Source organism: Phyllostomus discolor, chromosome 7 (assembly GCF_004126475.2).
Source record: "Phyllostomus discolor isolate MPI-MPIP mPhyDis1 chromosome 7, mPhyDis1.pri.v3, whole genome shotgun sequence".
NCBI lineage: Eukaryota > Metazoa > Chordata > Mammalia > Chiroptera > Phyllostomidae > Phyllostomus > Phyllostomus discolor.
In genome coordinates, this window is record NC_040909.2 from 49,125,473 (window position 1) to 49,150,928 (window position 25,456).

The following is a 25,456-nucleotide window of genomic DNA, read 5'->3' on the forward strand; positions in this document are numbered from 1 at the left end:
GTAGCTCTCTGAGGTATAGTTCCCACCATAGACCTCAAATAATTGCTAAATTGACTTGAATCAGGACTCAATAATGGACACAATTTCTGTTCATCAGGACTCAAACTGGCTTACTGAGAAAGACATTTATTAGTTCTCGTAGCTAAATTATTCAGGACTGGCTTTAGGCACAGATGGATTTAGGGGATCAAACAATGATCCCAGGGATCTGTCTCTGCCTGCCTCTCTCTCTTCTCATGCAATTCTGCTTTCCTCTTCTTTTTCACTTCCTTCTCAGGCAAGTCTTTCCTCATGCTGTAGCTCACAGCACCTAAAACATCACCACACTACATTACAATTCCATTGAATAAGCATTTCTTTTTCCAAATTGTCCTCACACATTTTTCAGAACTGAGACTCATTGGTCTAGTGGAGTCATGTGTCCATTCTTGAGTCAATCACTCTGGCCCAAAGGACAATTCCCTCTGAGTGATCAAGACTGAGGGTGGAGTAGGGAATTATGACTGGCTGGCTTGAGTCATGTGGCCGTATCTGACATAGTCTGGGCAAACAGGTAAACTGACCCAGAACTGCAAAAACTAAAAGGAATTCACCAAAGAAAATCTGGCTGCTGACATCAGAAGACAGGGAGAGAGATTATGTGCAGAACAAAGCACATAATGCTAGGCACTGAATGCATTTCACATACTTGCTCATGAAAAATCTCCCTGACTTGCTGCAAGGCTATAGTAATAAGAAGAGGACTGAAGAACCATTATTGTGTAAGTGGATCTGAGTTATCCTGACCTGTCAGTCTGTCATAGCTTAGCCATGGGGCCATAGCAGTTGCAGGTGTTTAACCAACCAAATGCTACTAAGCCCCAGGCTCACCTGCTCTTCCCAGAACCCAGTCCCAGCTCACTGGCAGCTGACATGATATGCCAAGGCCAAGAGTCAAGACGCATTTTAAGACATCACAGAGCCTTAGGGTACATGACATATGCAGATTATAACTGCACTGACCCTTCCCCAGACCTACAGAACAACCTGCACTCACCACCTTCAACAGGAAAGGCATTCTTCTCTGCAGAAAACAAGGGCACAGGAAAGAAAGAGAGCATTTGAAACTGTATCATTTCCTGTTTTGTTAAGGGGTTGGGACTTTGTTTTCTTGAAAGCTTTTATTCTTCTGTCAGCATATTCCAAACAATCCAGTGGAGTCATCTGCTCTGAGAGCCCCAAGACACCAATCTACAAAGGCACTCTTGGCGGCCCCATGCAGCAGGAGGAAGATGTGCTTCCTGGCTGATCCCTTACTTCTCAGGCCTTGTACAAATTACACATTTTAATCCCATCTCACCTCTGCAGACCACAGCTTGGGCCTGTCAGCCATAATGATATTTGGATGATGATTTAGTCAAGGCAGGCCTGGCTGTCATCCTAGATTCCCTTTTTGCCCTGCATCCCACCACCGAATCCCTTTGACTTTCCCAGATATCCGTGGAATCCAGCTGCCTTTCTCCACCCCTAATGCCACCCTTCCTTTATATACACCACATTCTCCAGCCTCCCAGGGGTCTCCCTCCATCCATTTTTTACTCTTCCACTAGAGAGATCCTTTTACAGTACCCACATCTGATTATATTCCTGCTCACTTTTTTTCATTGCTTTCCAAGTTCACTTAAAATAAAGTTCGATCTCCTTAAAATAGTAGAAATCCTTTCTGACCTCAGTTTCTACTGATACCTTCAGCCTAATCTTTTGTTATTCTGTCACTTTGCCTTCTACACTCCAGATAAATTTATGGACAATTGTATGTTTCCAGATCAGACCTATATTATGAAATTCCCTCCATCTGGATTAGTCTCCCCTACTAGTATGTATCTGGCTAACTCCTACTTTTCCTTTAGGCCACGTTGAGGGCCACTATCTCTGATTTCTGAATCTGGGTTTGACATTTCTTCCACATGTTTTCATGGCATCCAGTACCTTCTTCATCTCAGCATTTAGCCTGCAATTCCCTGCAGATCCATTCTCCTTTCTCTAGCCTGGGAGATTCATGAACATGGAACTCATCTTATTCATCACTGTATCCTCAGCATCTAAATGCAAACTCTGGCCCATGAGAAGCTCAGTTCATATTTGTTTAATGTTTAAATATGTGAATGAATAAATACAAGAAGGAATTTGTTGCATTCTCAGACTTTCCACTGGTTGAGTTTGAGCTCACACTTTCTGTACAGACAACTGAGATCAAATTAGCACATTGCTCTTCCCAGATAAATTGTCAGTTATGTACCACACTGGTTCCACTTGATACTCCTTCTGTGTATGTTCAAGGTATAAAAATGTCTCCATCACAGCTTACACCTCTGGAATTGAGTGCCTGGTGCAGGAAAGAGAGTTCAATCTTTGACACAATCTAGAGCAAGTGGAACCTCCAAGGATTTGAAGAGAAATATAAGAGTGTGTGCTGTGCTTTTGCTTGAAGAGCCTGGGGTGGGGGAGGGGAGTGTCTTGTTTCCTTGACCATCCAACTTTGATTTTTTTCCCCTCCTTGCTCAGCATCTGCTGGAATAGGATTCCAATGGCACTGAAACAAGGTCAAGGGGCTTTATGTGGCAAAAGGCATTCTAGGACGTGAATGTTTAGCAGGAGTTTAAATATCAGTGATTTATCTTCATATTTTATTGGATAGGTAGTCACAGTGGTGCACTGTGAAACAGTGTTGACATGCATAGACTTGGGTGTGATGTCCCATAGATGCAGGTTTGAGTCCCAGCCTGCCATTTATAGGCCCTATGACCCCTGCCCATGGACCTAACCTCTCCGAGGCTTAGTCTCTCATCTATAAAATGTTGATTATCATAAAAGCACTAATGCTTATGGACAGTAAAGTGGGGTTATTGTGAAAAATTAGGTAGGGAAAGCACATAAAGCAGCTAGCAGAGCACATGGTAGCATTTAGAAAATGTGAGCTCTTTTTCACATTATAATATTGGTCCCTATCCTACTTCAGATGCTAGGAAGTAAGAAATGGACCAGCCTGCCCTATGGGTACATTTCTGCTATTCAACACATAGATGTTGGATTAACCTCTGATTAGTTTTCTATTGTTGTCACATATTTAGCAACTTATGAAAATCCATTTATGATCTCTCTGCTTTGGGTCTTCCAAGACCAAAATCAATGTATTGGCAGGGTGGTAGTCCTTTCTGGACCTCTAGAGATGAATCCACTTCAAAGTTCATTGAATTCATTGGCAATATTCAGTTCCATGTAGCTGTAGGACTTTGCTGGTGGACTGGTGTCAAGAAGTCATTCTCAGCTTCTACAGCTCTCTTTCATTCTCTGGCTCATGGACCCTCCCTCCAGGTTCAAGAGCCTCTTCTTACACTTAGTATCCCTCTGACCTCCCCTTCTGCCTCATCTCTCATCCTTCTTTCCTTTTCCTCCACATGCCTCTGACTCTTCTGCTTTCCTCTTCTACTATTACAGACCCATTTCATTACATTGGGTCTACCTGCATAATCCAGGACTATTTCGAGATCAGCTGGTTAGTAACTTGAATTCCATCTGCAAAGTGCCTTCACCCCATGCCTGGATTAGTGTTTGACTAACCAGGAATGGGAGTCTTGGGGAGACATCTTTGAAATTCTGCCCACCACACCCTGTTAGTTATACTTTAAAATCTCCAACAATATTCATGTCAGCAGAGCATACTCATTAGGTTTTTAGTTTTGACTATTTATGGAGTTGGCTTAGCTGAGAAGAAAAACATGAAAAAATTACTTTCAAAAACAATGGCCTATCTTCTTTCCTGACAGACTAATGTTCTGTTCAATATGGAGGTGTTAATCCATTTATCAGGGAAACTCCCTTTATTCCTCTCTTTTCCACTTTCTGCTCAGTGAAGTTCATACCATTTTAAGGCATTAAATATTGTAACTCTAAGGTTTTTATCTATGAGGCTCAACTCCAGCTTTCAAAATGTCAGCCAGCAGTGTCCAAACATGGAAGGCTCTCAGGCAATCCTGAATTATTCTGACATGGCAGCTTGGGCTGAGAAACTCAAGATGCAGGTTGGAGTACATTTGCCAATTGGCAACGAGTTCTGTTCTCATCAGTTTTTCAAACCCATTCAGAAAAACTGGCACGTGTGCCCAAAGACATATACACAAAATTGTTACTGCAGTCTTATTTGTCAGGGCAAAGAAAAAAAGGCAAATAATCTAAATATCCACCAACTGTGAGGAGTTAAATAAAACTTGGCAGGGGAACTCCATAGAATACTCCTTTAGCTATTAGGGAAAAAGTAGGTAGATTCATATATACCAAAATGGAAGGTTTACCAAGATATACTTACTGTAAAGTGAAAAATGCAAAGCTCAGAACCATCTGTATATTAAGATCCAATTTGTTACAAATGAAACTTGTAAATGTACATATATATGTAAATGCACATGAAGAGCACATCTACCAATTAATTGATGTTTACTGCTTCTGGGGAGAAGCATGGAGCTGGGGAGCAGAGCAGAAAAGGCACATTTGGGCTTTAAGTTGTTTACTTAAATAAAACTTAAATCTTTCACAATGAGAATTGAGTCATGAATTAACTGTAGACTTTTCAAAAGTTGGTAAAATATGCCACGTTTTGCACACCACTGAGAAGTTAGGGGGCATTTAGTACTTCTGAAAAATGGGACTTTCAGAAATTAAAGTCTGCCACTGTACTATATAGTAAATAACCCGTGAACATTTCAGCTGAAAACCCTATGCCTACTCATTGCCATTGTAGTACTAAACAGTCTAGACAAGAGAGAGCTGTTTGTCCTCTAGTTTCTGAATGACTGTGGCTTTCCATAGATCTAGCACATAGTAGGCACTCAATAAATACTTGTAGAATAAAACTGCTGGCACTATTTAATCTGGGAAAGTATGGTGTCTGCCTTTGATTAATTAAATAAAGTATAGTGAAATCATGATAGACATATATACAAGATGCGCCTAGTCTCAAGAATGGATGGACAAAAGGGAACCGGTTTCCACTAGAGAATACAGACAAGGAAGGTTTAGAATATAGGCAATCCTGCTATGCTTTAAAATAGAACAACAACAACAACAACAAAAACAATAACAAGAAACCCCTGAAAAACCAGATCCTAGAAATCTGATTCTAACCCCATATATCCCCCCTGAGATAAAGCTCTTATAAGGTGCACATCAGAATAGCCAGCAAGGGAGCAAGGGGCTCAAGGAGGAGGAAGTTCTCCACAGCTCTGCCCCTCCCTTTGTAGGATTCAGGGGCTGGAATAAATGATTGCTAAACTGCCTTCAGGTACCAACCTTCTGGCAATAAGTGGCTGCTCAGGTGGCTCAGTGGCCTCAAAGGAGCTGGAATCAGTTCTCTTAGCTTCAAAGGAACAGAGAGCATGTCAAATGTCAGAGTAAACCTAAGCCCAGGACCCCACTTCCTCTGCAGATCACCTGTCAGGAGCTGAGCTGCAAGGGCAGTCATGGTGGCCCCTCCATTTCCAAGTGCAGGTTGGGAAGGGAGGCTGAATGTGGCAAAGCGCCATCCTAAGGCCCTCAGCATAAAATTTTGCATTGTTTTCAGCTCTTCTGGCCCCTTTTTTACTGTGAAAGCTGTAACTTCACTTTGGAGTTATCAATATTAACTAAGTGACTAAGCCAATAAATATATAAAGCAAACAGGAGGATTCTAGGCCTGGGAGTGCAGATAACCCCACTTGCAGGGCTGTATGTACAGTCCTGCTGCTACAATTTTGCTGCTATTGGTTTGTTTCTGCCAATAACTGAGAAACTCCGTAGTGTGACTATCCTGTGAACCATGAGCTTGTTTTTAAATTGTACCAGATGTGCATCCACTAACTCAGCCTTATGTTTTCATCCAATTTTTATGTTTTGATGATGTACACTCTTGCCACTCAAAGTGTGGTCCACACACCAGCAGCATTAACATTGCCTGGGAGTAGAGTTGCCAGATAAAATATAGGAAATTTAAATTTTACTAGGCATCCAGTTTATTTTTTTCTTCTTTCTCTAAATCTGGCAACCCTACCTGGGAGTGTGTCAGAAATGCAAAATCCCAAGCTCCACCCAGACCTGAGGACTCAAAATCTGAATTTAATAAGATTCTGTGTGGTTGTAAAACCCAAGAGGTGCTGGTCTCCTGGACTGCTGTGATTTTACCCTTTTACCTGGAGGTCCTGCTGGCAAATTCTGATCTCACATCTCCACCAAATGCAGATGAAAAGAGTAATCCGTCAACAACAACGTTGGTTTATCTGCCTCCCTGATCAAAGATTTTCATAATGTATTCTATTTGCAAGTGGGTGCGTTATTCAACCTGGGTGCATGGCCTCCCACTTTCAACCACTGATCAGCTAGAGCTGGTCCTGTGAGCTGAATCCCTGTCACTGGGGGGAGGAGACACCAGGCTGTGTTAATTGCTTGCTGGGTGGTGGGGAGGAGGGGCGGGGTTACCATCTCGGCTTTGATCAGAAGGGAGAAGTAATGGTTTTACTTACATCCTGCTTGGTCTCCACTCAGGCCCAGAGCCCTGGGATCCATTTCAGGCTCTCTCTTTCTTCCTAGTATTCTGTTACTGACTACATACTGCAACCCAGGGCTTGGGGGGGAAACCAAACGCTCTTTGTGGTACACCCACATGACAGGCTTCAAAATGGAAACAATATTTAAGTTAAACCTGGAAGATCAAGTTTGCTAAGATCCTGCAACACAGGGAGCTTTTGAAAATAAAGCAGCATGTCTGAGTTTGATGAGGAGAGGCGAGCAGGGATGGAGAAGCAAGGTCCTGCTAACAGCCCAAATCCCCACATAAGAATCAACATTTCCCTTTATTCCTTATAAAAAGAAGGATAATAATAATGCACCTAGACAGAACCTGGAGAGTTTCAAGTTGTCTCTACAACCACTCTTCTGTGGTCCACAGAATAATTATTTTAGATGGGGGTGAAGTTGTAGAAAGTTGTCATTATTAGCCCCATATAACAAAGAAGGTCTAGCCAAGTAGACAAATTTTAAAAGTTAAAAAAAAATCAAGACACTTCCCTGGAGTGGCACATTGCCTGACTCCTAAAAGAGTACTCTTTCCCTTGCTCCTGGGGGTTCATTTATTTGGTCACCCCAAACTACTCAGACCTCAGTAATTTCTCATGGGACTTCAGAGCTGGAAGAAACCTTAAAAAGATTCACAGGATGCTAAATTCAATTGTGTCTCCTCAAATTTCACGTTGAAGTCCCCACCCCCAGTACCTTAGAACAGGACCTTATCTGAAAACAGGGTCTTTCAGATGTAATTAGTTAAGATTAGGTCATACTGGCTCCCTGACTCATTGTGAATGACATCCTTTTCATAATGTATTCTATTTGCAATAGAATATAAACGCTCATAGCCACCCAGGAAGAATGTCATATGAAAGCAGAGGCACAGGCAGAGACCCAGGTCCTGTATCCATGAGCCAACTGATGACAAGATTTCCAGCAAACCAATGGAAACTGGGGAAAGGCATGGAACAGGTTCTGTGTCACAGCCCTCACAGGGGACCAAACCTGCTGACCCCTTGACTTCTAGCCTCCAGAGCTGTGGGACAATCAATTTCCTTTGTTGAAGCCATGCAGTCAGTGGTACTTTGCTTTTTGGTACTTACAAACTAATACAAACTTTAAGGTGCAAAGTGCCACAGTGTTGCTCAATAATGTGGACATCAGGCATACTGTATGCCTCTTCTCATAGTCCCATCACATTGAGTCTGGGAGGTAGGGACTAGAAATGAGGAAGTGGAGGCTCACAGAGGCTGAGCTACTCAGTTGAGATGATACAGTCAGCAGGTGGCCAAGCTGGACTGACACTTGGGTAGTCTGAGTCTAGATCCTGTTTCCTTCACCATGAAACATCACAGCCTCAGGTGGAGTGGCCAGGACAACTGCCTAGCATTTACTGGGCCCTTTCTATAAGTATGTAGGCAATTGTAGGAGCTCAAAACACAACCATGAGGTAGAAACAAAAACATGGTATAGATTTTGTAGGGGAGAAAGCAGAAGAAATGAGGTTAAATGACTGGCCCGAGGTCACACAGCCTATCAGTGGTAGAACTGAGGTTTGAACCAGGTCTGTAAACTCTAGCAGGAGCCCAGATAGCTCATGTTTTCTGGGTTCTCAGAAGTAGATGTATGTCCCTTTCCAGATCAGAGTCCATCTCTGTGTCACCACACAAGCATCATCTTTCCGTATCTCTACTCACCACATGTCCCTCTTTCCATATCCGAATGCACACATGAACATTTTCAGGAAGTTCATTTCCTCCTTGCCTCTACAAGAAAGCTCTGCTTCCTCCAAGTAGTGCAGAAGGAAGGTGGATTCATGACTATAAAGTCTGTGAAATTGCTTCAGTCTGTGGGTCAAACTCTGATAATGTTCTAAGTCAATTCCAGGAATTCTCCTGGGCCACACATTTACAGCACATCTGGGTGTAGAACAGGGGTGCTTAACTGAGGGAAATTTTGTCCTCCAGGGGACATTCACAATCTCTGGAGTCATTTTCGGTCATCACAACTGGTGTGTAGGGACATACAGCTGAGGCCAGGGATGCTGCTAAATATCCTGCAATGCATGTTTGCACAGCATGGATGTGTCTAGCCCCAAATGTGAGTAATGTTGAGGTTGAAAAATCCTGACAGAGTGTGCCCTGAAGAGGCAAACTGCTCATGTTCAAATTCCAGCTTGGGGCTCACTAGTTCCACAACCCGGGGCAATTTTCTTAGACTCTGCAGGGCACAGTGTTCTAATCTTCAAAACTGAAACTAATAATAGTCCCCACACTGTGCCTAGTAGAGTGTAAGCGCTCAAGATAGTCGACCTTATTATTTCCAAAGCTGGAAGTTAGGCACCTGACCATGGGACTTCAGTAGCTGAGGTTCAGTTGTACTATTCTGCAATTTGACCTGAGGTGGTCATTCTTGGATTCATGAATGGCTGACTTAGGTATTTACTCTCCGCACAAAAGGCAAGGTGCAATGTATAAGGCAACTCTTTTGTTTCAAAGTAAAGGTATGAGGGTCATTCCTCTCTACAATCTTTTTAAAAGTATTCAGAAATTCCTTTAAGAATGTTTCAAAGGTCTCCTTTTATCCCTGCCACTAGCATTTACATAGCTTTTACAGCATGGCAGACACTATATGGTTTAATGGAATTAATTCTCAAAACAACTTGTGAGATGACCACTGCCTTCTCTTCTTCCTTTTAAACAAAATCACTTCTCCTGAAGTATCAGGACCCAAGGTCAATCAATGCCTTATTAAGTTTTCATTCAATGTTATTACTTTTCCTATTATCTTACAACTATTATCTTCTAATAATTTCTCCAACCCTCTTCACAAGTATAGGCAATTTAGCAACATGACAAGCTCTATGGGTTAGCCTGGGCACCTAACACACTGCTTAGCATATACAATATGCACTATATAACATGTACAATACATTATCAATTTTATATAATCACTCTTTGATTTCCTTCCCCCAAGCCATCTGACTTATGAGTTCTTAGAACTTAACCCACCTGGGGAGAGACTTCAGTATGTGGTTTAAGGAGCTGGAATTGAAGAACACCTTGCTCTGTGGTGGCTGACGGTGGCCACATAATATTGAAAAGAGAGCATGGGACATGGTGGAGATGACAAACTGGGTTCCAGCCTGGGATTTCCACCTCAAGCTGTGTGACCTCAGAGGCATGACGTTGCCTCCTCTCTGTAAAATGAGACACCTGAGACCCACATGTGGAAGTAGAATAAGACTAAGCAGAGTTACACGAAGGAGACATTTGATAATGGCTGCCTTCCACCGCTGAATAAATTTTGCCCCTTGTTATGACTTGATTCTATGGTGACCAGGCTTATGAGACTCCAGTGGGGTCTGTTAGGTGACCACAGCCTCACAGTTAAATGTCATTGTGTCACTGTCCTTTTAGTTCCTCTGTATGTTACCTCTCTTTGTTCTTACCCTGGTCCTGAATTACTCATACTAATCTATTGCTATACAGGGTCAGTAGCAATATAGATCATGCAATGTAAAGTTGTCCTGTGCTAAAGTGCAGAGTCCTTGAATTCTTTGTATAACCTTATTGACAGATAATTAAGAATATACCTTAGTTGGACAAAATAAGGCAAGAAGAGCAGAGACCATTTCTGTCTAGTTTCTGTTGAAGTAAACATAGTAGGTACTAGATAAATATTTGTTGAACTAATTACTAAACAGGTGAGCATTAGTTAAGTGCTACATAAAAGGTATGTGGCATTTTTCCCTCCCAGTGCCTCCTTTCATTTCTTTTCAAATAATATGAATAATTTGTAGGCAGAAGCATAAGAGCTTAGCTTTTAATCTCATCAACAAAGAACCTTCCAAAGAGGAGACATTCCTTTGGCCTTGGTTGTTGGCATTTCAGATGTAATTACATTTTTCACCCTAAAATTTCCCAACAAGATTAAGAGTCACACACAAAGTTTCCTTAACACTCTACTCAGAATTTGCACAAGGAGATCTGCCCACTTTTCATAGGATTTCTGAAGGATGCCAGCTGCTGGCAACCATGAAACCTGAAACACAAAGGACTCATAATCACCTGGAACAACCCTGCTTGCACAATTCCCTGCAAGCCTCTCTAAGAATATGCTGGAGCCTGCAAGTGTGCACATGCTGTCCTGCAGGGGTAAAGATGCAACATTTCCTTTCTCACCAAGCTATTCCTAACATTTCATTTACTTATTCTGGATCAGACAAGATAAGAGTGTACAAACATCTAAGACAGGGGTAATATTAGCATTTTCTTTGTAATTTTACTTGCTTTATGGCTTCTGTCGAGAGTTTCTCCTGACTTCACATCATGGTGATATTTCTGATGACGGCTGAAAAGTTTTAAGCTTCTTCAAGTACCTAATTCCAATTGGCTATTAATTGTACTAGTACACTGGGAGTGTGTATTGAGGGTTTTTGAATTTTTGTGCATACATTTTTTGTTTGATCCTAGGAAAGTTATGACCAACCCATTCCAGGGAGGAGGCTTTTGGTGGCAAGCATGAAGATCCCCACAGAGATGGATTCCCCTTGTTTCTTTGAGGATGTGAGTCCATGTAAAGCAGTTATGGTGGTCGGACTGGTGCTCAGTGCCCAACCTGATTTAGGAGATAGACATGGAATAAACATTGAGTTCTTTATAATGCACAGTATATGACTAACAAATCATTACAGAAATACTGGTGCTGCAAGGGATGATCAGTGAAGAAGGTATCAAAGAAGGTGATAGTGGGAAGAAAATAAGACAAAGTACTTACTATGTTCTAGCACTGGACTAGCATTTTAAATCATTGTGTTCTTTGGGATTCACATTCCCCCACCCCTTACTTTGCAGATAAGACACGGAGGCTCAAAGAGACTAAATAATGTGCCCAAAGTTCCACAGCTACTAAGGGACAGGTCTGGGAGATAGAGCTCCCACCCTCATTCCATGAACTTCCACATGAAAGATGGACATTTTACTCATGAAAAAAAGGGGGGCAAGAAGAAGAGGAGAAGTTAAAAAGAAGGTATGAGGAGAAGGAAGGGGAGACATGTCCATGGAGCAAAATCCTGAGATACAGAAGAGGAAAATGATGGAGTCCTGTTCACTGTCTTCACGATTCTTGGAAAACAGCCCACCTTCACATCCCATGAGAGAATACTGAGTGAGGAGATTGGAGACTGAAGCGGAGATCTGAAAGAGTCACTTTGGAGAATGCAGTGTGACTCAGTACAGACAAACAGGAGTCCTAGAGGGAGGCTTTGGAGTCATATACACCTGGGTTCAAATCCCAGCTCCAACATTCCTGATCTGTGTGATTTTAGACAAGGAAAATCCCCTCTCTGTGTCTAAGTTTCCTCATCTTGAAAACAGGACAGTAGTAGTACCTACCAGAGAGGGAGTTGTGAAGGTTGTACAGGGTGATCAATATGAAAGCACTTAGGGTGATGATGGCAAATGATGAACCACTGGATCACATGCAGTAGCCACTGACTTTTGTACAACCTGCAAGCTACAATTAGTTTTTACATTTTTAAAGAGTTGGAAAAAAATCAAAAGGAGAACATTTTGTGACACATGAAAATTATATGAAACTCAAATTTGTCCATCAATACAATTCATATTGGGACACAGCCAGGACCTCATGTTCCTTTGATGTCTTTTGCTACTTCTGTGTTGCAGTGGCATGGAGTACCTATGCCCCAGGCAGCATGGGGCACGCTCATGGCTGCACAGAACTGCAGATGGCCGTAGGGCAGTCAGACCTTGACAGCTGACCAAGTGGCCCATGTATCACTTCTCAGTGGGGATAGACATTTTTAAACATGAAATAATAAAATACCACTCTGGATCGATACTAACAGATGAACATTTGCATAGATTTTGATGACAGAGAATAATAACTTTGAACCCCAATTAAATAGAATGTTATTTCCCTCCAAAAGAATCCTATTCTTCACATTAGTAGATATGTATTACAAAAAATGAACTCATTATATTTTTAATTTCATCAACAAAAAAAGTTGTGAAAATGCGTTTTCTTCCTTGTTATAGGGATACTATATAATATTCTTCATTTTTCCTTTGGCCCACACAACCTAAAATATTTACTCTCTGGCCATTACAGAAAAAATGTGCTCAGCCTTGACTGAGGGCAGTGGCTGACACAGGAAAGGAAGTGCTGGCTCTCACCTTGCTGACCTCACAGCCCTGACACCATTTCCCTTGTTAAGGCACTCGGCTAAAGGCCCCAGTTCCTCTTCGTACGTCTTATTAGATAACTGCATATATATGCCCATCAAGTTCCAGGTAAAAATACTAGGCATACATAGCTGCCCAACATAGGAAGGGAGATGAAAGCTTAATGCTGGTGCTGGGCTACATGCCTTCTCCTTTTCAGGCCCATTCATCTCTTTTTTTTTTTTTTGGCACAGGACCCTGTGGGCTCCCAGTTAGCTACCCCCACATAATGGTGGCAGCTCCACCTGCTAGGACAAAGAGCTTATTCTGAAGACCAAAGAGAAGACAGATTGTAGCAAAGCTCTCCCCATACATATTCTGTGGGCACTAATCCTACATGAGGGTCTGGGAAGAAAAGGGCCTATGAACAATATGCACAACCACCCCAGCCAACTCTCTCTTTCTCTTGGAGTGTGATAACTAGCCTGAGGATCCTGGCCTATCAAAGGCTCTAAGAAGGCCCACAATGGAGAAGCCTATTTCATTCTGTTTAACCCAGTTTCACTCAAACTTATTTGAACACAGAATGCTTTTATTATAATTTTTTAAAAGTGCCTTAATATTCAAGATCATCAGTTTTCTGAGGAACAACTTTAGCAAATTACTATTACAGGGGGAGGAGCAGTTGACCAAGAATTAGATGTTTGAAGTTCATGTTCTACCTCCCACGTCCTATCTCTACATCCCTGAAAAAATCTCAATGGTTGGAACCTCACTTTTTTACTTTGTTAAGCAGGCATGATGCTACCTGCCTGTCATCCCCTTGGAGCTGATGGGGGCTCAGACGTGAGTGAGACAGGAATAGGAGAAGTGGCAATGTCAGCCCTTGGCACTTTCAGGATGTTTCTGATGATGAGTGGACTATGCACAGAGCTGCCAGGTGGAAGACTTCCCCTCAGCTGCCCCTGCCCTCAGTGTTTGTTGGAAAAGCAGAGGCTATCTGAGGGGGTATGAGGAGAGCCCATCCTTCCATGTCCAGTTGCTGACCAAGGTGAGAGACACACTGAGAAGAGACCCCCAAGTACATAAAACTCCCTGAAGGCCTCCAAGGGTGGGAGTTCCGGGCCTCAGACCAGGTGCTCACATTCACTTATGAAGTGTGGAAAAGGCTTAACTGTCTGGCCTCTGCAACACACCAAGCACATTCATAATTTAAAAAATAATAACATGGAGAAAATTCCTCCAGCACGTCTCAGCTTGCACCCTTACCCATAGTTACTGCCTTATCTGACATATCAGATTTCTCTGAGTCCCAAGCCTGTTGTGTAAGGAGGGACAGGAGTGCTCTGTGGCTCTGAACACTTCCTCATTCCCCCTCTTTGGTTTCCACATTCCGTGAGAAGGAAGGACAAGCCTTTCTGCCACTGATGGTATTGATGACCTGGGAGGCTGAACTGTGTTTCAAATCTGCTGGTGGCGATGCTGTCAGGTGGGTGAGTCATTTCTCTCCCAGAAGAAAGCAGAAGTGTTTCCATTTTCCATTGTGTCACCTGCCTCTGGACAAAGAGAAACACAAAGGATGCCTCTAATGTGATTTCACTATATTCCCAAGCTAGAGCCTTGGCACCAGTGGATGGATACAGGTGCAAAAACAAATCAATAAAATATAAAAGCAACCAACAACAGCAGCCCATAGCTCTACCTGCAGAACCTCATCAGAATCCAACACCATGGGCAATGGAACACCCCTTTTTAATCATGGAGGGTGTTTTGTTTTTGTACAGGGATTTGTACAGAAACTCATATCAAATAATGCAGTTACATCAGAGATCAAGGTGCACTGAAAGAAGAATGATGCTGGGGATCAGCAGGGCTGCTAATTCCACCACAGCTGACTCAGGGCAGCCACAGGCATCTGGGCTTCCTTGCTGATACCTGAGCATGGAACAAAGCAGTCTCATACCACTGCCAAAAATAATCAAACTGCAGCAATGCTCGTTACTCCCACTCTCTCCAGACGGTTGCTGTGGGCCCACCCCAGCCTGATGAGGCTCTCTGACTGCTCAGTGCAGAGCAGAAATCAAAATTATACACAGGTATGTTAACATGGGAGAGAGTCAGGTGACACGGAATAAATAACAACAATAACAGCCTTCAAAGGCTTAGACAGCATGTAAGAGTGGTAGAACTAGTACCTGAACTGGGTCGGTGTGACTCCAGAGCCTCAGTGCTTACCAGCCACAAAGCACCAAAGACTAGGCAAAGTTGGATTCTGTCCCTACCAGGCATGTATTTGCATGACCATGTCTGCATGGGAAAATGTGCCTTAGAATGGCACTTTCTCTGAATGAGGATTACAAGAAGTGTTTTTTTCCTGATTCCTCATTAATTTTCTAAGTTTTCTACAGTGAACATGAAAGTAATAAATGGGGAAAATGAAGCAGTGGCTGTAAAACTCAGGTTTTCCAGTGAAAGTGAACTTTGTAATTTTTATTTCAGAGTTTCATCCTATATTTTCTTCTGAAGGATGAAGGTGTAATGTATATAGAGGGTCTTTAGCCACATATGGGTAGTTGCCTTTTCATTCTGGGTCTAACAAGTTTCACTAAGAAATGATCTCTGAGATTTTTATAACAGCTTTTCTTTTATATCCTTCTGTAAGTTTTATTTCTACCACCCTATATGTGTACAGAGACTGAGGCACTAAGGAAATACTGGGGATGGATGGAGTTCTCAGTTGCCCAAGCCCTGCAACCCAGACACCCAGACTCAGACATTACAGGAAGAACCAGCTTACTAGGACACACAGTGGGGTTGCAAAGGAGCCAGGCTCAACCTCATGCTGTGGGAAGCTCCTGAAGGCTAAAAGAAACAACAGGAAGGGCTCCTCATATGCAGATAAGCATCCCAGAAATTCTGTTTCCTTGGGAACAGCCCCATGAGCTCAAAGGCAAGTGTCACCCACTGCAGAATCTGCATGGGAGAGATGGGGGCAGCTCAGAACAGCACCCTGCAGGATGGAAGTTCTCAGTTGTTATATGCTGCTCTTCCTAGCATTTGCATTACATTTTCTGGAAAACATAGCTAGAGGGAATGTACACTTTTATCCCAAAGTTTCTAATAGGCATGCTCCTGGGAAAGGTGCCTTATGGCCACTAAGGCAAAGTGGAGATTGTAGAACCTATTTCATGGGATCATCTGGTAGCTAAGAGGGCCAGCAGTCTTCCTGCAGAGATCATGTTACTCTGGGGAAGGCATACATGGGAAAGGCCTGAGGATACAGTTTAGATACATCTGGGCATGACCAAGGGCCTCCAACTAATTGATACCTCAATGGCAGCAAGGAATATAGTCATTCCAGTTGGTGGTGACCATAAACATGCACTCTTATTTTGGATGTTGTCTGTTTTTTCATTTTGGGGGGACTATGGGGATGGTTGGAAAGAGGTAGAATTGGAGTTCCTCTCTCTGAAACACCAAGAAAGTTCTGGCTCAGCTTGTTAACATCGCCTATCAATTGGATGGCTTCCCAAAACAGGCCTCTGAGAAGTGTCTATTCTTGGTCTACTGGTCTAGTGAGGAACCTTCTTAAATCCACATTTACATATCTTAACAGGAATCTGTTATGCTCTCCCTGAAAATGCCATTCTGGTCACATGTTTGAATGATAACTTATTAGTAATTGAGAATCAACACCTGACATTGAATGGTGTTCTGATATCACTTAGTGGTTGTGTTCTTTAAAAATCCATCTTCCTGGTAATTTGGGTGGTCCTCCAGAAAAGAGACTGAATAACATTGTGATGTCCTGAGTGTAAGACACAGTTTATGGGCAGCATTGTCACAAAGGGTGATGCCTGTCTCTGGCACCTGCTAACCTCCAGACAGTGCTAACTGCCATTGGTGCTTGCTTCTCCCTGCTCTCACTCATGGCTGGATTTCCCCAAGTCCACGCAGCTTATTATTTTTCTTCTAGCATTCAGTTTTCCATACTCCTCCCACCCATTGATATCTGATTAATTCTCACCAGATGTGAGTGTCTGGACTTCTCCAGGATTTGTTATTTTCCCTGCCACGTTCCTAACCGTCTTCAGGCCATTTGTGTGATTTTTGTGACCTCTCTAGTGTTTCCAACACCTCCCAAATTAGTGTCATCTGTGACTTTCCTTCACATGTTCTTTACTCCCCTTTACAGATCATTAGTAAAGAGGTTAAACAGGACCAGACCATCACAACACTGTAGAGCAAATGACAAAGGGGTGGGAGAGGCTGGACTGCTCCCTGAGCGCCAGCCCTGGCACAGGAAGGATGTAATGTAATGCAACAACACTCCGCTAGACTCCTCCCGCTCTGGCCCACATTCATTTATCACCACTGTTTGTTTATGAGTTCTCAGCCAGATTTCAGGTCCTGAGAGTGTGGTCATATCCAAGCTAACATGCATTGCTTTGCCAGGTAACTCTTACAAGCTCCAGAAAGAATCCACAAGAACTTATTTACTGCTCTTTACTCAGCTTAAAAGCTTCTATCCCAGCATCCGAGGCCATCATAATTGAGAGCAGAAAGAGGTAGACTGAGACATTTTTAATATTACTCTTTTCTCTCTTCCAATTCATCAGCTCACAGTTGTTCATTAAAAATATTCATTGGCTTTTCACATTACTCATTAGATTTTTCTTCCAGCCAAAAGAAACCCTCTGCTCAAAACACAGACTAATCTATAGTCGCCAGCAATCAAACATTTTTTTTTTTTTTGCTATTCCCAGGTGTCATTAAAATCAAAGGTAACTGAAGAGGGTGTGTTTTTAGGGTAAACATGCTTTAAGACCTGCTGGAAATTGTATAGCTGGCTTATGTAGCTATGGTCATAGGAATAAATTTCTCCTTTTGATTTTTATTCCTTCTGTCTTTCTCTTATACTCTCCAGCCCCCAAATTCACCCACCCCAGAGTTATCAACTACTTTCTCCAGCTGCCATAAACAGTCTGCTCTTCTGAGCCCAAAAGTAACAATATTAGTGATGTTCTATTGAGCCCCTCACCATGCAGCAAGCATGGCTAGGCATCCTACTCACCTCATCTCATCTAATCCTCACCATGTCCCTGGGAGGTGTCCTGACATCACTTAGTGACACATGGTGTACAAAACCTTCTGCCACTGAGAACATGAGGTAGATTGAGAAGGACAATTACCCAAGGCCATCCAAACCCAGACCTATCTGAATCCAGAGACCCCACTGTGAGCCACTCTACACAGTGTCACCCAATCTCTATTAGAGGAGTGGTCAGTTCTTCACCTTTCTGAGTCACAGGACTCCTATAAATCTCTGTTGAGGATTCAAGGTACTCTCTCTCCTTGGGGAATGTGCACATACCCACATTAAAGTCTGTTAATTATGTGAAGGGATTTGTAGATCTTTGGGGTGCATGGACACCAGCTTAAGAATCTGTGTACTATGAATTTTTGTACTACTCTAAGTTCTTCCAGGGTGAAATTGTACTTAGCTCACTGCCTCAACTTCAATACTAAGATGATGAATTATTGCCCTGGCTGGCGTAGCTCAGTGGATTGAGCTCAGGCTGGGAACCAAAGTGTCCCAGGTTCGATTCCCAGCCAGGGTACATGCCTGGGTTGCAGGCCATAACCCCCAGCAACTGCACATTGATGTGTGTGTGTCTCTCTCTCTCTTTCTCTCTCTCTCTCTCTCTCTCTCTCCCTCCCTTTCCTCTCTAACAATAAATAAATAAAATTTTTAAAAAACCTTATAAAAAAAAAGATGATGAATTATTTATGAATGAATTATTGATTGGAAGCAGGTTGGGTAGTTCATTCAAGCTGTAGCTCTGAACAATAAATAGCTCACAAGCCTGACTGGAAGATATAAATATATACATATCTTCCAGAGGAACAGAGGTGTCAAAAAAAAAAAAGGTGGCAATGGAGGAAGATAATAGCGCACAAACATCTCACTTTGCCTAGCAATTAATTTTGCAGTTGGTGGTTCTGAAACATCTCATGGCTACTTCTAGTGACTTCTCATCTTAACTCCTTAAAACAGATGATTGGAAGTCTCTTTTGAAGAAAATAACAGTTGACCCCTGAACAACACAGGTTTTAATGCACAGATCCACTTATATGAGCCACAGCTGGGAATCTGTGAATGCAGAGGGCTAATTATGTGCATTGTCCTATGCCATTTAACATAGGAGACTTCAGTGTTCTCAGATTTGGGTGTCTGCAGGGGGTCCTGGAGCCAATATCCACAGATACCAAGGGACAGCTGTAAAGTTTTGGGGGGTCAAAAGTTGTATGTAGACTTTTGAGTATATGTGGGGTCAACTCCCCTAATCCCTGCATTGCTCAAGGGTCCACTGTATATTCGGGATTTCAAGAGGGGCAATCATTAATTAAAAGCAGCCAAAATCTCATGAGGCTACCCCTTAACTGACAGAATTCTTGATTCCTGGGGAGTTCAGAGGGTACAAGAGCCAATGACCTTGTTTCCTTCTTTCTCTGGGTCCTTTCCAACCTTCTACAACTTCAGGAATATGATTTTTCCACAGATCAGTTTGCCCCACACATCTCCATATTCTATTACTGCTGATTTCTCTTTGCAATTTTTTGCTATTTAAGTTCTCTTCTTTTCTTTGAAAATCAGAGGAGCTGTATATTCTTGAAGTTAGATTTTAGCTATGCTGTAAACCTGACTTCCTAAAAGTCACTGCAGTGAGAGGCAAGAGATTCCCCTCACTTGTCCACAGGCAAATGGAAAAGAGGACAAGTCAAAAGGCTGCCTCTCAGTTGGCCTTTCCAACTGGATATCAAAGGAAAACAAAACTCTGGATTCCTACCCAGCCCCGTATTGTTCAACAATGGCTTGCCCCAGTTTCAATACCCATGGTAGAAATCTGGAAGCATTCTTGATTTAGTCCTTTCTTTTACCTCCCCATCTGAATCTTACTGGCTCCACCTCCTACTCTCATCTCCAACTTATCCATTTGCCTGCATCTGCCTCACTGATTCCCTGGGTCAGCACCATCAATTCTCTCACAACTGATGGAACAGCCCCTACTTCTTTTCTTGCCATGACAATTCGTCTTCTACAAAGCAGCCAGGCCTGTTCTACAACATAAATCAAATCGTGTCATGTCTCTGCTTAAAGCCAATGACTGTTCTTTTCATTTTTTAATTTTTCTTAAGCTAAAACCCAAACTCTCTACTTTGACCTACGTGATCTGGCTTCTTCCCACTCCTTCAATTTCACCTACTGTCTTATTCTTCATCCAGAGTCGTGATCTTCAAGCTCCTCCAGCCCATAAAGCTCTTTCCCACCTGCAGCCCTATGCACAGATACCTAGGACCACCTCCCAGGCATAGATACCTCCTGGTTCTCCCCCTTTTAATGTTTGGCATGAAACTCATTTCTTTGGAGAGATGCTCACTGAACATCCTTTTAGAAGTAGGTTCCTTTTGTTAATCTCCATATCTTTCCATTTCCCACCAAAGCAATGATCAAAATATGTAAGGTTTTCATTCATATTTTAATTATGCGATTTGCTTTCATTAACTAGATTGTAACATTCACAGAGTAGTAATCATGTCTATCTTATTCATCATTGTTTTGTCAGCATCTAACCAAGAATTTAACCATTTGATGAAAGGATACATGAGTAGGTAAAATGATAAAATCAATGAATAAATACATGAAAGAAAAGCCTTTGCAGCCAATGGCACAAAAAGGAGATGCATCAGATCCTCAGTCATAGGAGATATAGATTGAATTAAAAACCTTACTTGTTACTCTATACAGGAGGTGCAAAAGAAAAACTCCACTTTACAGAGAAAATAGGGCTTTGGTTGAGAGTCTAAGAGCACAGGGCTCCTTCCACAATTTCTTTCCCAGCCCCTGGATTCCTCTTGCCCCAGGACAAATGCAGGCCTAGTGTCTAGGCCCTGTCTATTCAGGGAATGCAAGGAAATCATACACTTTCAAGCCACAATAAAACACACCTCCTTCCTCATTCTTCCTGAGGGGAGGCATCCAGGGAGCTCTACCAGCCTTCAAGCTCTGTTTCTATGTGTAAAAAACCCTTGCTGGGGCTAAGTGCTCTGTAACTCATACTTGCACTCTGTAACATGGCCCATGTGCTGGTGGCATAGGGCTCCAATTTTTCATTTTGAACAGGATGTGTCTGCTGGCATCACAGCTCCGTGCCAAAACTTGTTAATGCCCACATCTGTATTTTTATGAATCAGGTCCGAAAAATTTGCATGTGTTTTCAATCTAAAAAGACTTATCCCTTTCTAGTGGTTTAAGAAATAAAATGGTCTTATGCTCTATGTATGCTCAATTACCAGAGTTCACAGTAAAAGCTGGAATATTCAAATGTCAAGGCCGACGTGGCACCAGATCTCACAAGGTGACTTGATTTGGTCCCTCACTGACCTGTGTCATTAAATGTTCACAAATCAAAGAGCCTCTTGGGGGTCCAAGGGAAACACCTTCATTCAATGGAAATGAAGAGTTATTTGCTGACACAAATGATTGCCACATTAAGTGGATTTTCCAAAAATAAAATAATGGAGAATTAAGTAGCTGTTTTCCTGTATTTTGCAAAGCAAGATAGAAAATGCAGTAAGGGCTCCAGGAGCACATTTTCACAATCAAAAGTTGGGGGCAAGAGGAGAGTGTTAGAATATGCATTTGAGGGATGCCCATGAGGGCAGCAACATGCTGGAAATGTGGTCCCACGGAGTCTTTGTGAGAAAATCATCACAATAATGCAAGGCAAAGGTAAATTGTAGCCTTGAAGAAACAGGGATGAGCCAATAGAGAGAGGGAGGGAGAGAATTTGGGGGCAATAGAGTATACAGTGGATGGAAGCAGCATCGTCTATGCAATTGGTAGTGCCAAGTGCAAAATGAAATCATGGGCCTTCTTCTTCAGTGGCAGCAGAGCATTATTAAACCAAGAGTGGAGCCTTTCTAAGCTTGGGGTTCTGTGGACTACATAGGTCACATGCGGATAATATCAGGCTGGGTGTGAGGTTTGTGGTGTGGGGAGGAGGAGTGGCTCTAGGGGCTATCAAAACTCTTTAGAAAAGCAAAGTTTCCTCAGTCCATTTTGCTCACAGTAAACACTACCCTTGAATAATCATAGCAAAAAAAAAAATAAGTTGCACCTAGGCTCATACCTAGAAGTGACAAAAAAGGGAGGAGCTGTCAGGGTTGTTACACTAATTCCAATTTGTTGTCAGTTTTGGAACGACTTTTCCTAAATTATGATTCATTTTAGCACCAAAACACCAGATTCCAGCCAAGGCCTTTTAATAGTATTATAAGTATATTACTGATGCTTAGTAAAATAACTTCTTGTAATGTTTCTTTTATAAGGGCCATAAATCAAAATATTCAAAACAGTTAATTTTTAATGTGCCATTATTATCCATCCTTAGTTATAAATTTAATGTCTCCTTAGTCCTCACAGATTCCAATGTGACTCAAAACAGGCAACGGCTGTTCCAAAGCAGACAGTTCCCCAGTATCTCATTATTTAAGTCTCTAAGATTTGGTTTTAAAAGCCTGAAGATATCTGAGTAAACTTGTTTAAAGGAGTCATAAAGAAAGATAAGTAGTTTTCCTCAGAAGCCTATAAAATTTATTACAAGATATTAAAGTAAGATTATATATTGACTAATTATCAGAAGACATTTGTTTTCTGGGGCACATGGTGTTTGGGGAAATTCACGAGCAAAGCAAGGTTTTCTATGAGCTTTGGCACCAATTCTACCCTGAGGATGACAACAAGGTTCCTCCTATCTCAGGAAATGGCAGGGTGGATGTCAGGAGTCTTATGAAAGAGCAATAAAGATCTTTATGATCCAGGAGGAGACCCAAATGCAGCCCAGTACACCAACATTTATGGTACAGAAGAAGCAGCTTCATAGAAAAGCCCCAAGGAGGACCCACATTCCTTGCAACGACCCCCAAACTCTTCGGAGCTTACTCTGTCTACCTATTCTATACATGTGTGGGTAGCTTTGACATGCCGATGTTTTTAGCACTTTCAAACCTTTTCTTCTCATTTAATATTGTATTAGGTCAAATTATTCTTTTATTAGCTTTTCAAGACACGGGGAGACTCTTTCAGACAGGCTCTTAAGAGTTTCTCTGACTTCTCTGCCTCCTCATACTGACAAGCTTCTCTTTGGAGCCACTTTGCACCTGACAGACATAATTCCAGTGCCATTTTTCACTTTACCCAGGAAAGAGTGAAGAGAGAAAATACTCTGATGTGACCATCAGGAAGGCTCTACTGGCAGCAAATGGACCCAGGAAGTGTTACATCTTTACTATATAGAAAGATACTGTATCTGAAAATCAACCCCTACTACCACCTGGGTCCCCCCACCTGGTGTATTTCCTGCAGGACCAGAGAAAGCAATCTCACTTATTGGCAGGAACTACAACAGGTTCAAACCAAGCAACTGAATACTCCATTGAAACTGTCACCCATGGGCAAAAGACACCAGTGATTGTTTTAAGATACACCCAAAGCCCCACTGCCATGAAAATAAGAGGGCAAGACTTGAGGAAGGGTACACCTGTTGTTACCCCAGATAACTGCCTCTCTAGTCACAGACTTGGTGATTCTCCAGTACTGTGATGTTTCATGTTTGTCCTAGAAAAAGAACTGCATACTCAGTACTTTTGACCATAAAAAATCACATGGCATACAATCTTTCACATTCCTACCATATTTCAGGTAACCATAGGTATATTCAACTCCAGGGAGTTGTGACTTGGTGTTAAACAGCCTACAGTATACTGAAGAGATGTGAGTCCCAGCAGCAAAAGTCACTAGAGTTTAGTGTTCTGTTTATAACTGTGGCAATTACATGCACAGCTGAAACCATTATAATGAAGATAGGACAGAAATAAAGGGTGGGTTGTTAGTAGCTAAAAACCCACCTTTAGAACAGCAAAACATTCAGAAATACTCCATGCATGAAATGTATAATGCAAAGCTCCGTAGAACACAATTGTAAAAAAAGCAACAGATATAATGCCACCAATGAGACCTGCCAATATTAATATTTCTCTTCTAATTTATTCAAAGAGGTATAGTTACCCATTCACCAGTACTATGCCTTGATCCTTGTGTTTTCTGCAGAACTGCCGTAGAAGAGATAGTATAGTCCATTAAATAGGCTTTTCAGAGATGACAGTTTCAGCTCCATACAAATATATCATTTCATTTTCCTTATTCCTTGCCAAACAGTTGAACAACCAGAAAGATGTGAGAATCACACCACACTGGCATGTCTGGCAAAAGCAAACAGTGAGCTGAAAACCACAACTGGAGAATTGTGACAATTTCTGAGTCCTCAATCATGCCTTTAAAAATGTGCATAAATCCTAGTGAGGGTGTAGTTTACATCTTAAATAACACAGAAGCATTAGAATTGTGCTCAACCCAGCCCCAACACGGCAGTGTGATAGTGAGGTCTCAGGTGGCAGGGAAGGGGCTGTAGGTAGGAAGGAGAGGGTTCTTGAGCATGGTCACAGAACACAGGGGCAAACACAGGGCACAGTCACAAACATCAATGAACATTATTGATCACACACACAATACAACACCAGATTGCAATCTTTTAAAGAAAAATGATATAAAAGATCGTTTCTCACCCCTCAAAACAACACTGGAACTTTGGTTTACAGGCCCGGCTATGCCCATATGCCCTCCTCGTCATCCTGCGGCCGGCCCAGGGAAGGAGGTGTGCGAAGAGGAGGGAGCACCAGAATGAAAGAAGAGAAGGTTAGTTACACCGTGATGCACTGCAAAGGCACACTGATCTTCACTTTGTTATTTAATCTTAAAGAATGAGAAAAAAAATCCATAGTAACTTAAGTTCCACATCACTGACTTGTCAAATACATAACTAAGTTTGTATCTATGGCAACCCACACACAAAAACATTCCACCCACCCCGCTCTGACTCCGTGTCAAGATTGGATTAGAAGATTAAAATTAGTCTACATTAGCAGATGATTATTTTTTTGGAAAGCATGCAATCAGAATTGCATATGCCTAAGGAGTAGATTAAACCTTTTAAGTAAGCAGAGAAGTAATTATAGTAATCAAATACCCTTAATTTCTCTTAAGCTTAAAGTATCAATAAAGGCTGAAGAAGAATTTAAAAAAAGATCTACTTTTATAGCAGGTGATAATTCACACTGGTTATTTCACAAAGACTCAAACCGGGCTGTGATCTTCTTGATTTGTCAGGTTCTATTTTGCTCTCAGCATAAGGGAGAATGTGCTTGCCATGGGATGATTATACATTTGCAATCAAATAAGTTTCAAAGAAAAGAGAGTACACTTTCCATTCAGTAGAATGCTTATAGAAAGAAAATTTTGTTTAACTTAAAATTGTATTCAACTGTGGATAAACTGAAACTTATTTGGTCTGAATTCTTGTTGTTGAAAACATTTCCAGAATGGCTCTGGTGAGTTTCCCCACTTAGTGAAGTGGCAGATAGGCAGGGAAATTCAACCTTTGAAGACAGAAGTGAATTTAAAATAGGACCACCACCACCACAAGGTTCCATTTGCAACAGGAATGCTCATGGTTTACTGCAAGGATAGACAAAATGTTGAGGACTGAGTGGTTCACGTCCTGGTCTCACACAGATTTGGG

At 42.0% G+C, this 25,456-nt stretch overlaps 1 protein-coding gene across 10 annotated transcripts in view; it reads right to left on the reverse strand.

Moving 5' to 3' along the window:
• Window positions 1-25,456, reverse strand: part of ERC2 (ELKS/RAB6-interacting/CAST family member 2) — an 869,430-nt gene that overhangs the window by 46,791 nt on the left and 797,183 nt on the right. For all 10 annotated transcript variants that reach the window (XM_036030928.1, XM_036030925.1, XM_028518656.2 and 7 more), the window contains one exon: window positions 24,444-24,509. In XM_036030928.1, coding sequence (XP_035886821.1) covers window positions 24,483-24,509 — 27 coding nt within the window. In that variant the 3' untranslated portion in view covers window positions 24,444-24,482. The remainder of the gene's footprint in view (window positions 1-24,443; window positions 24,510-25,456) is intronic.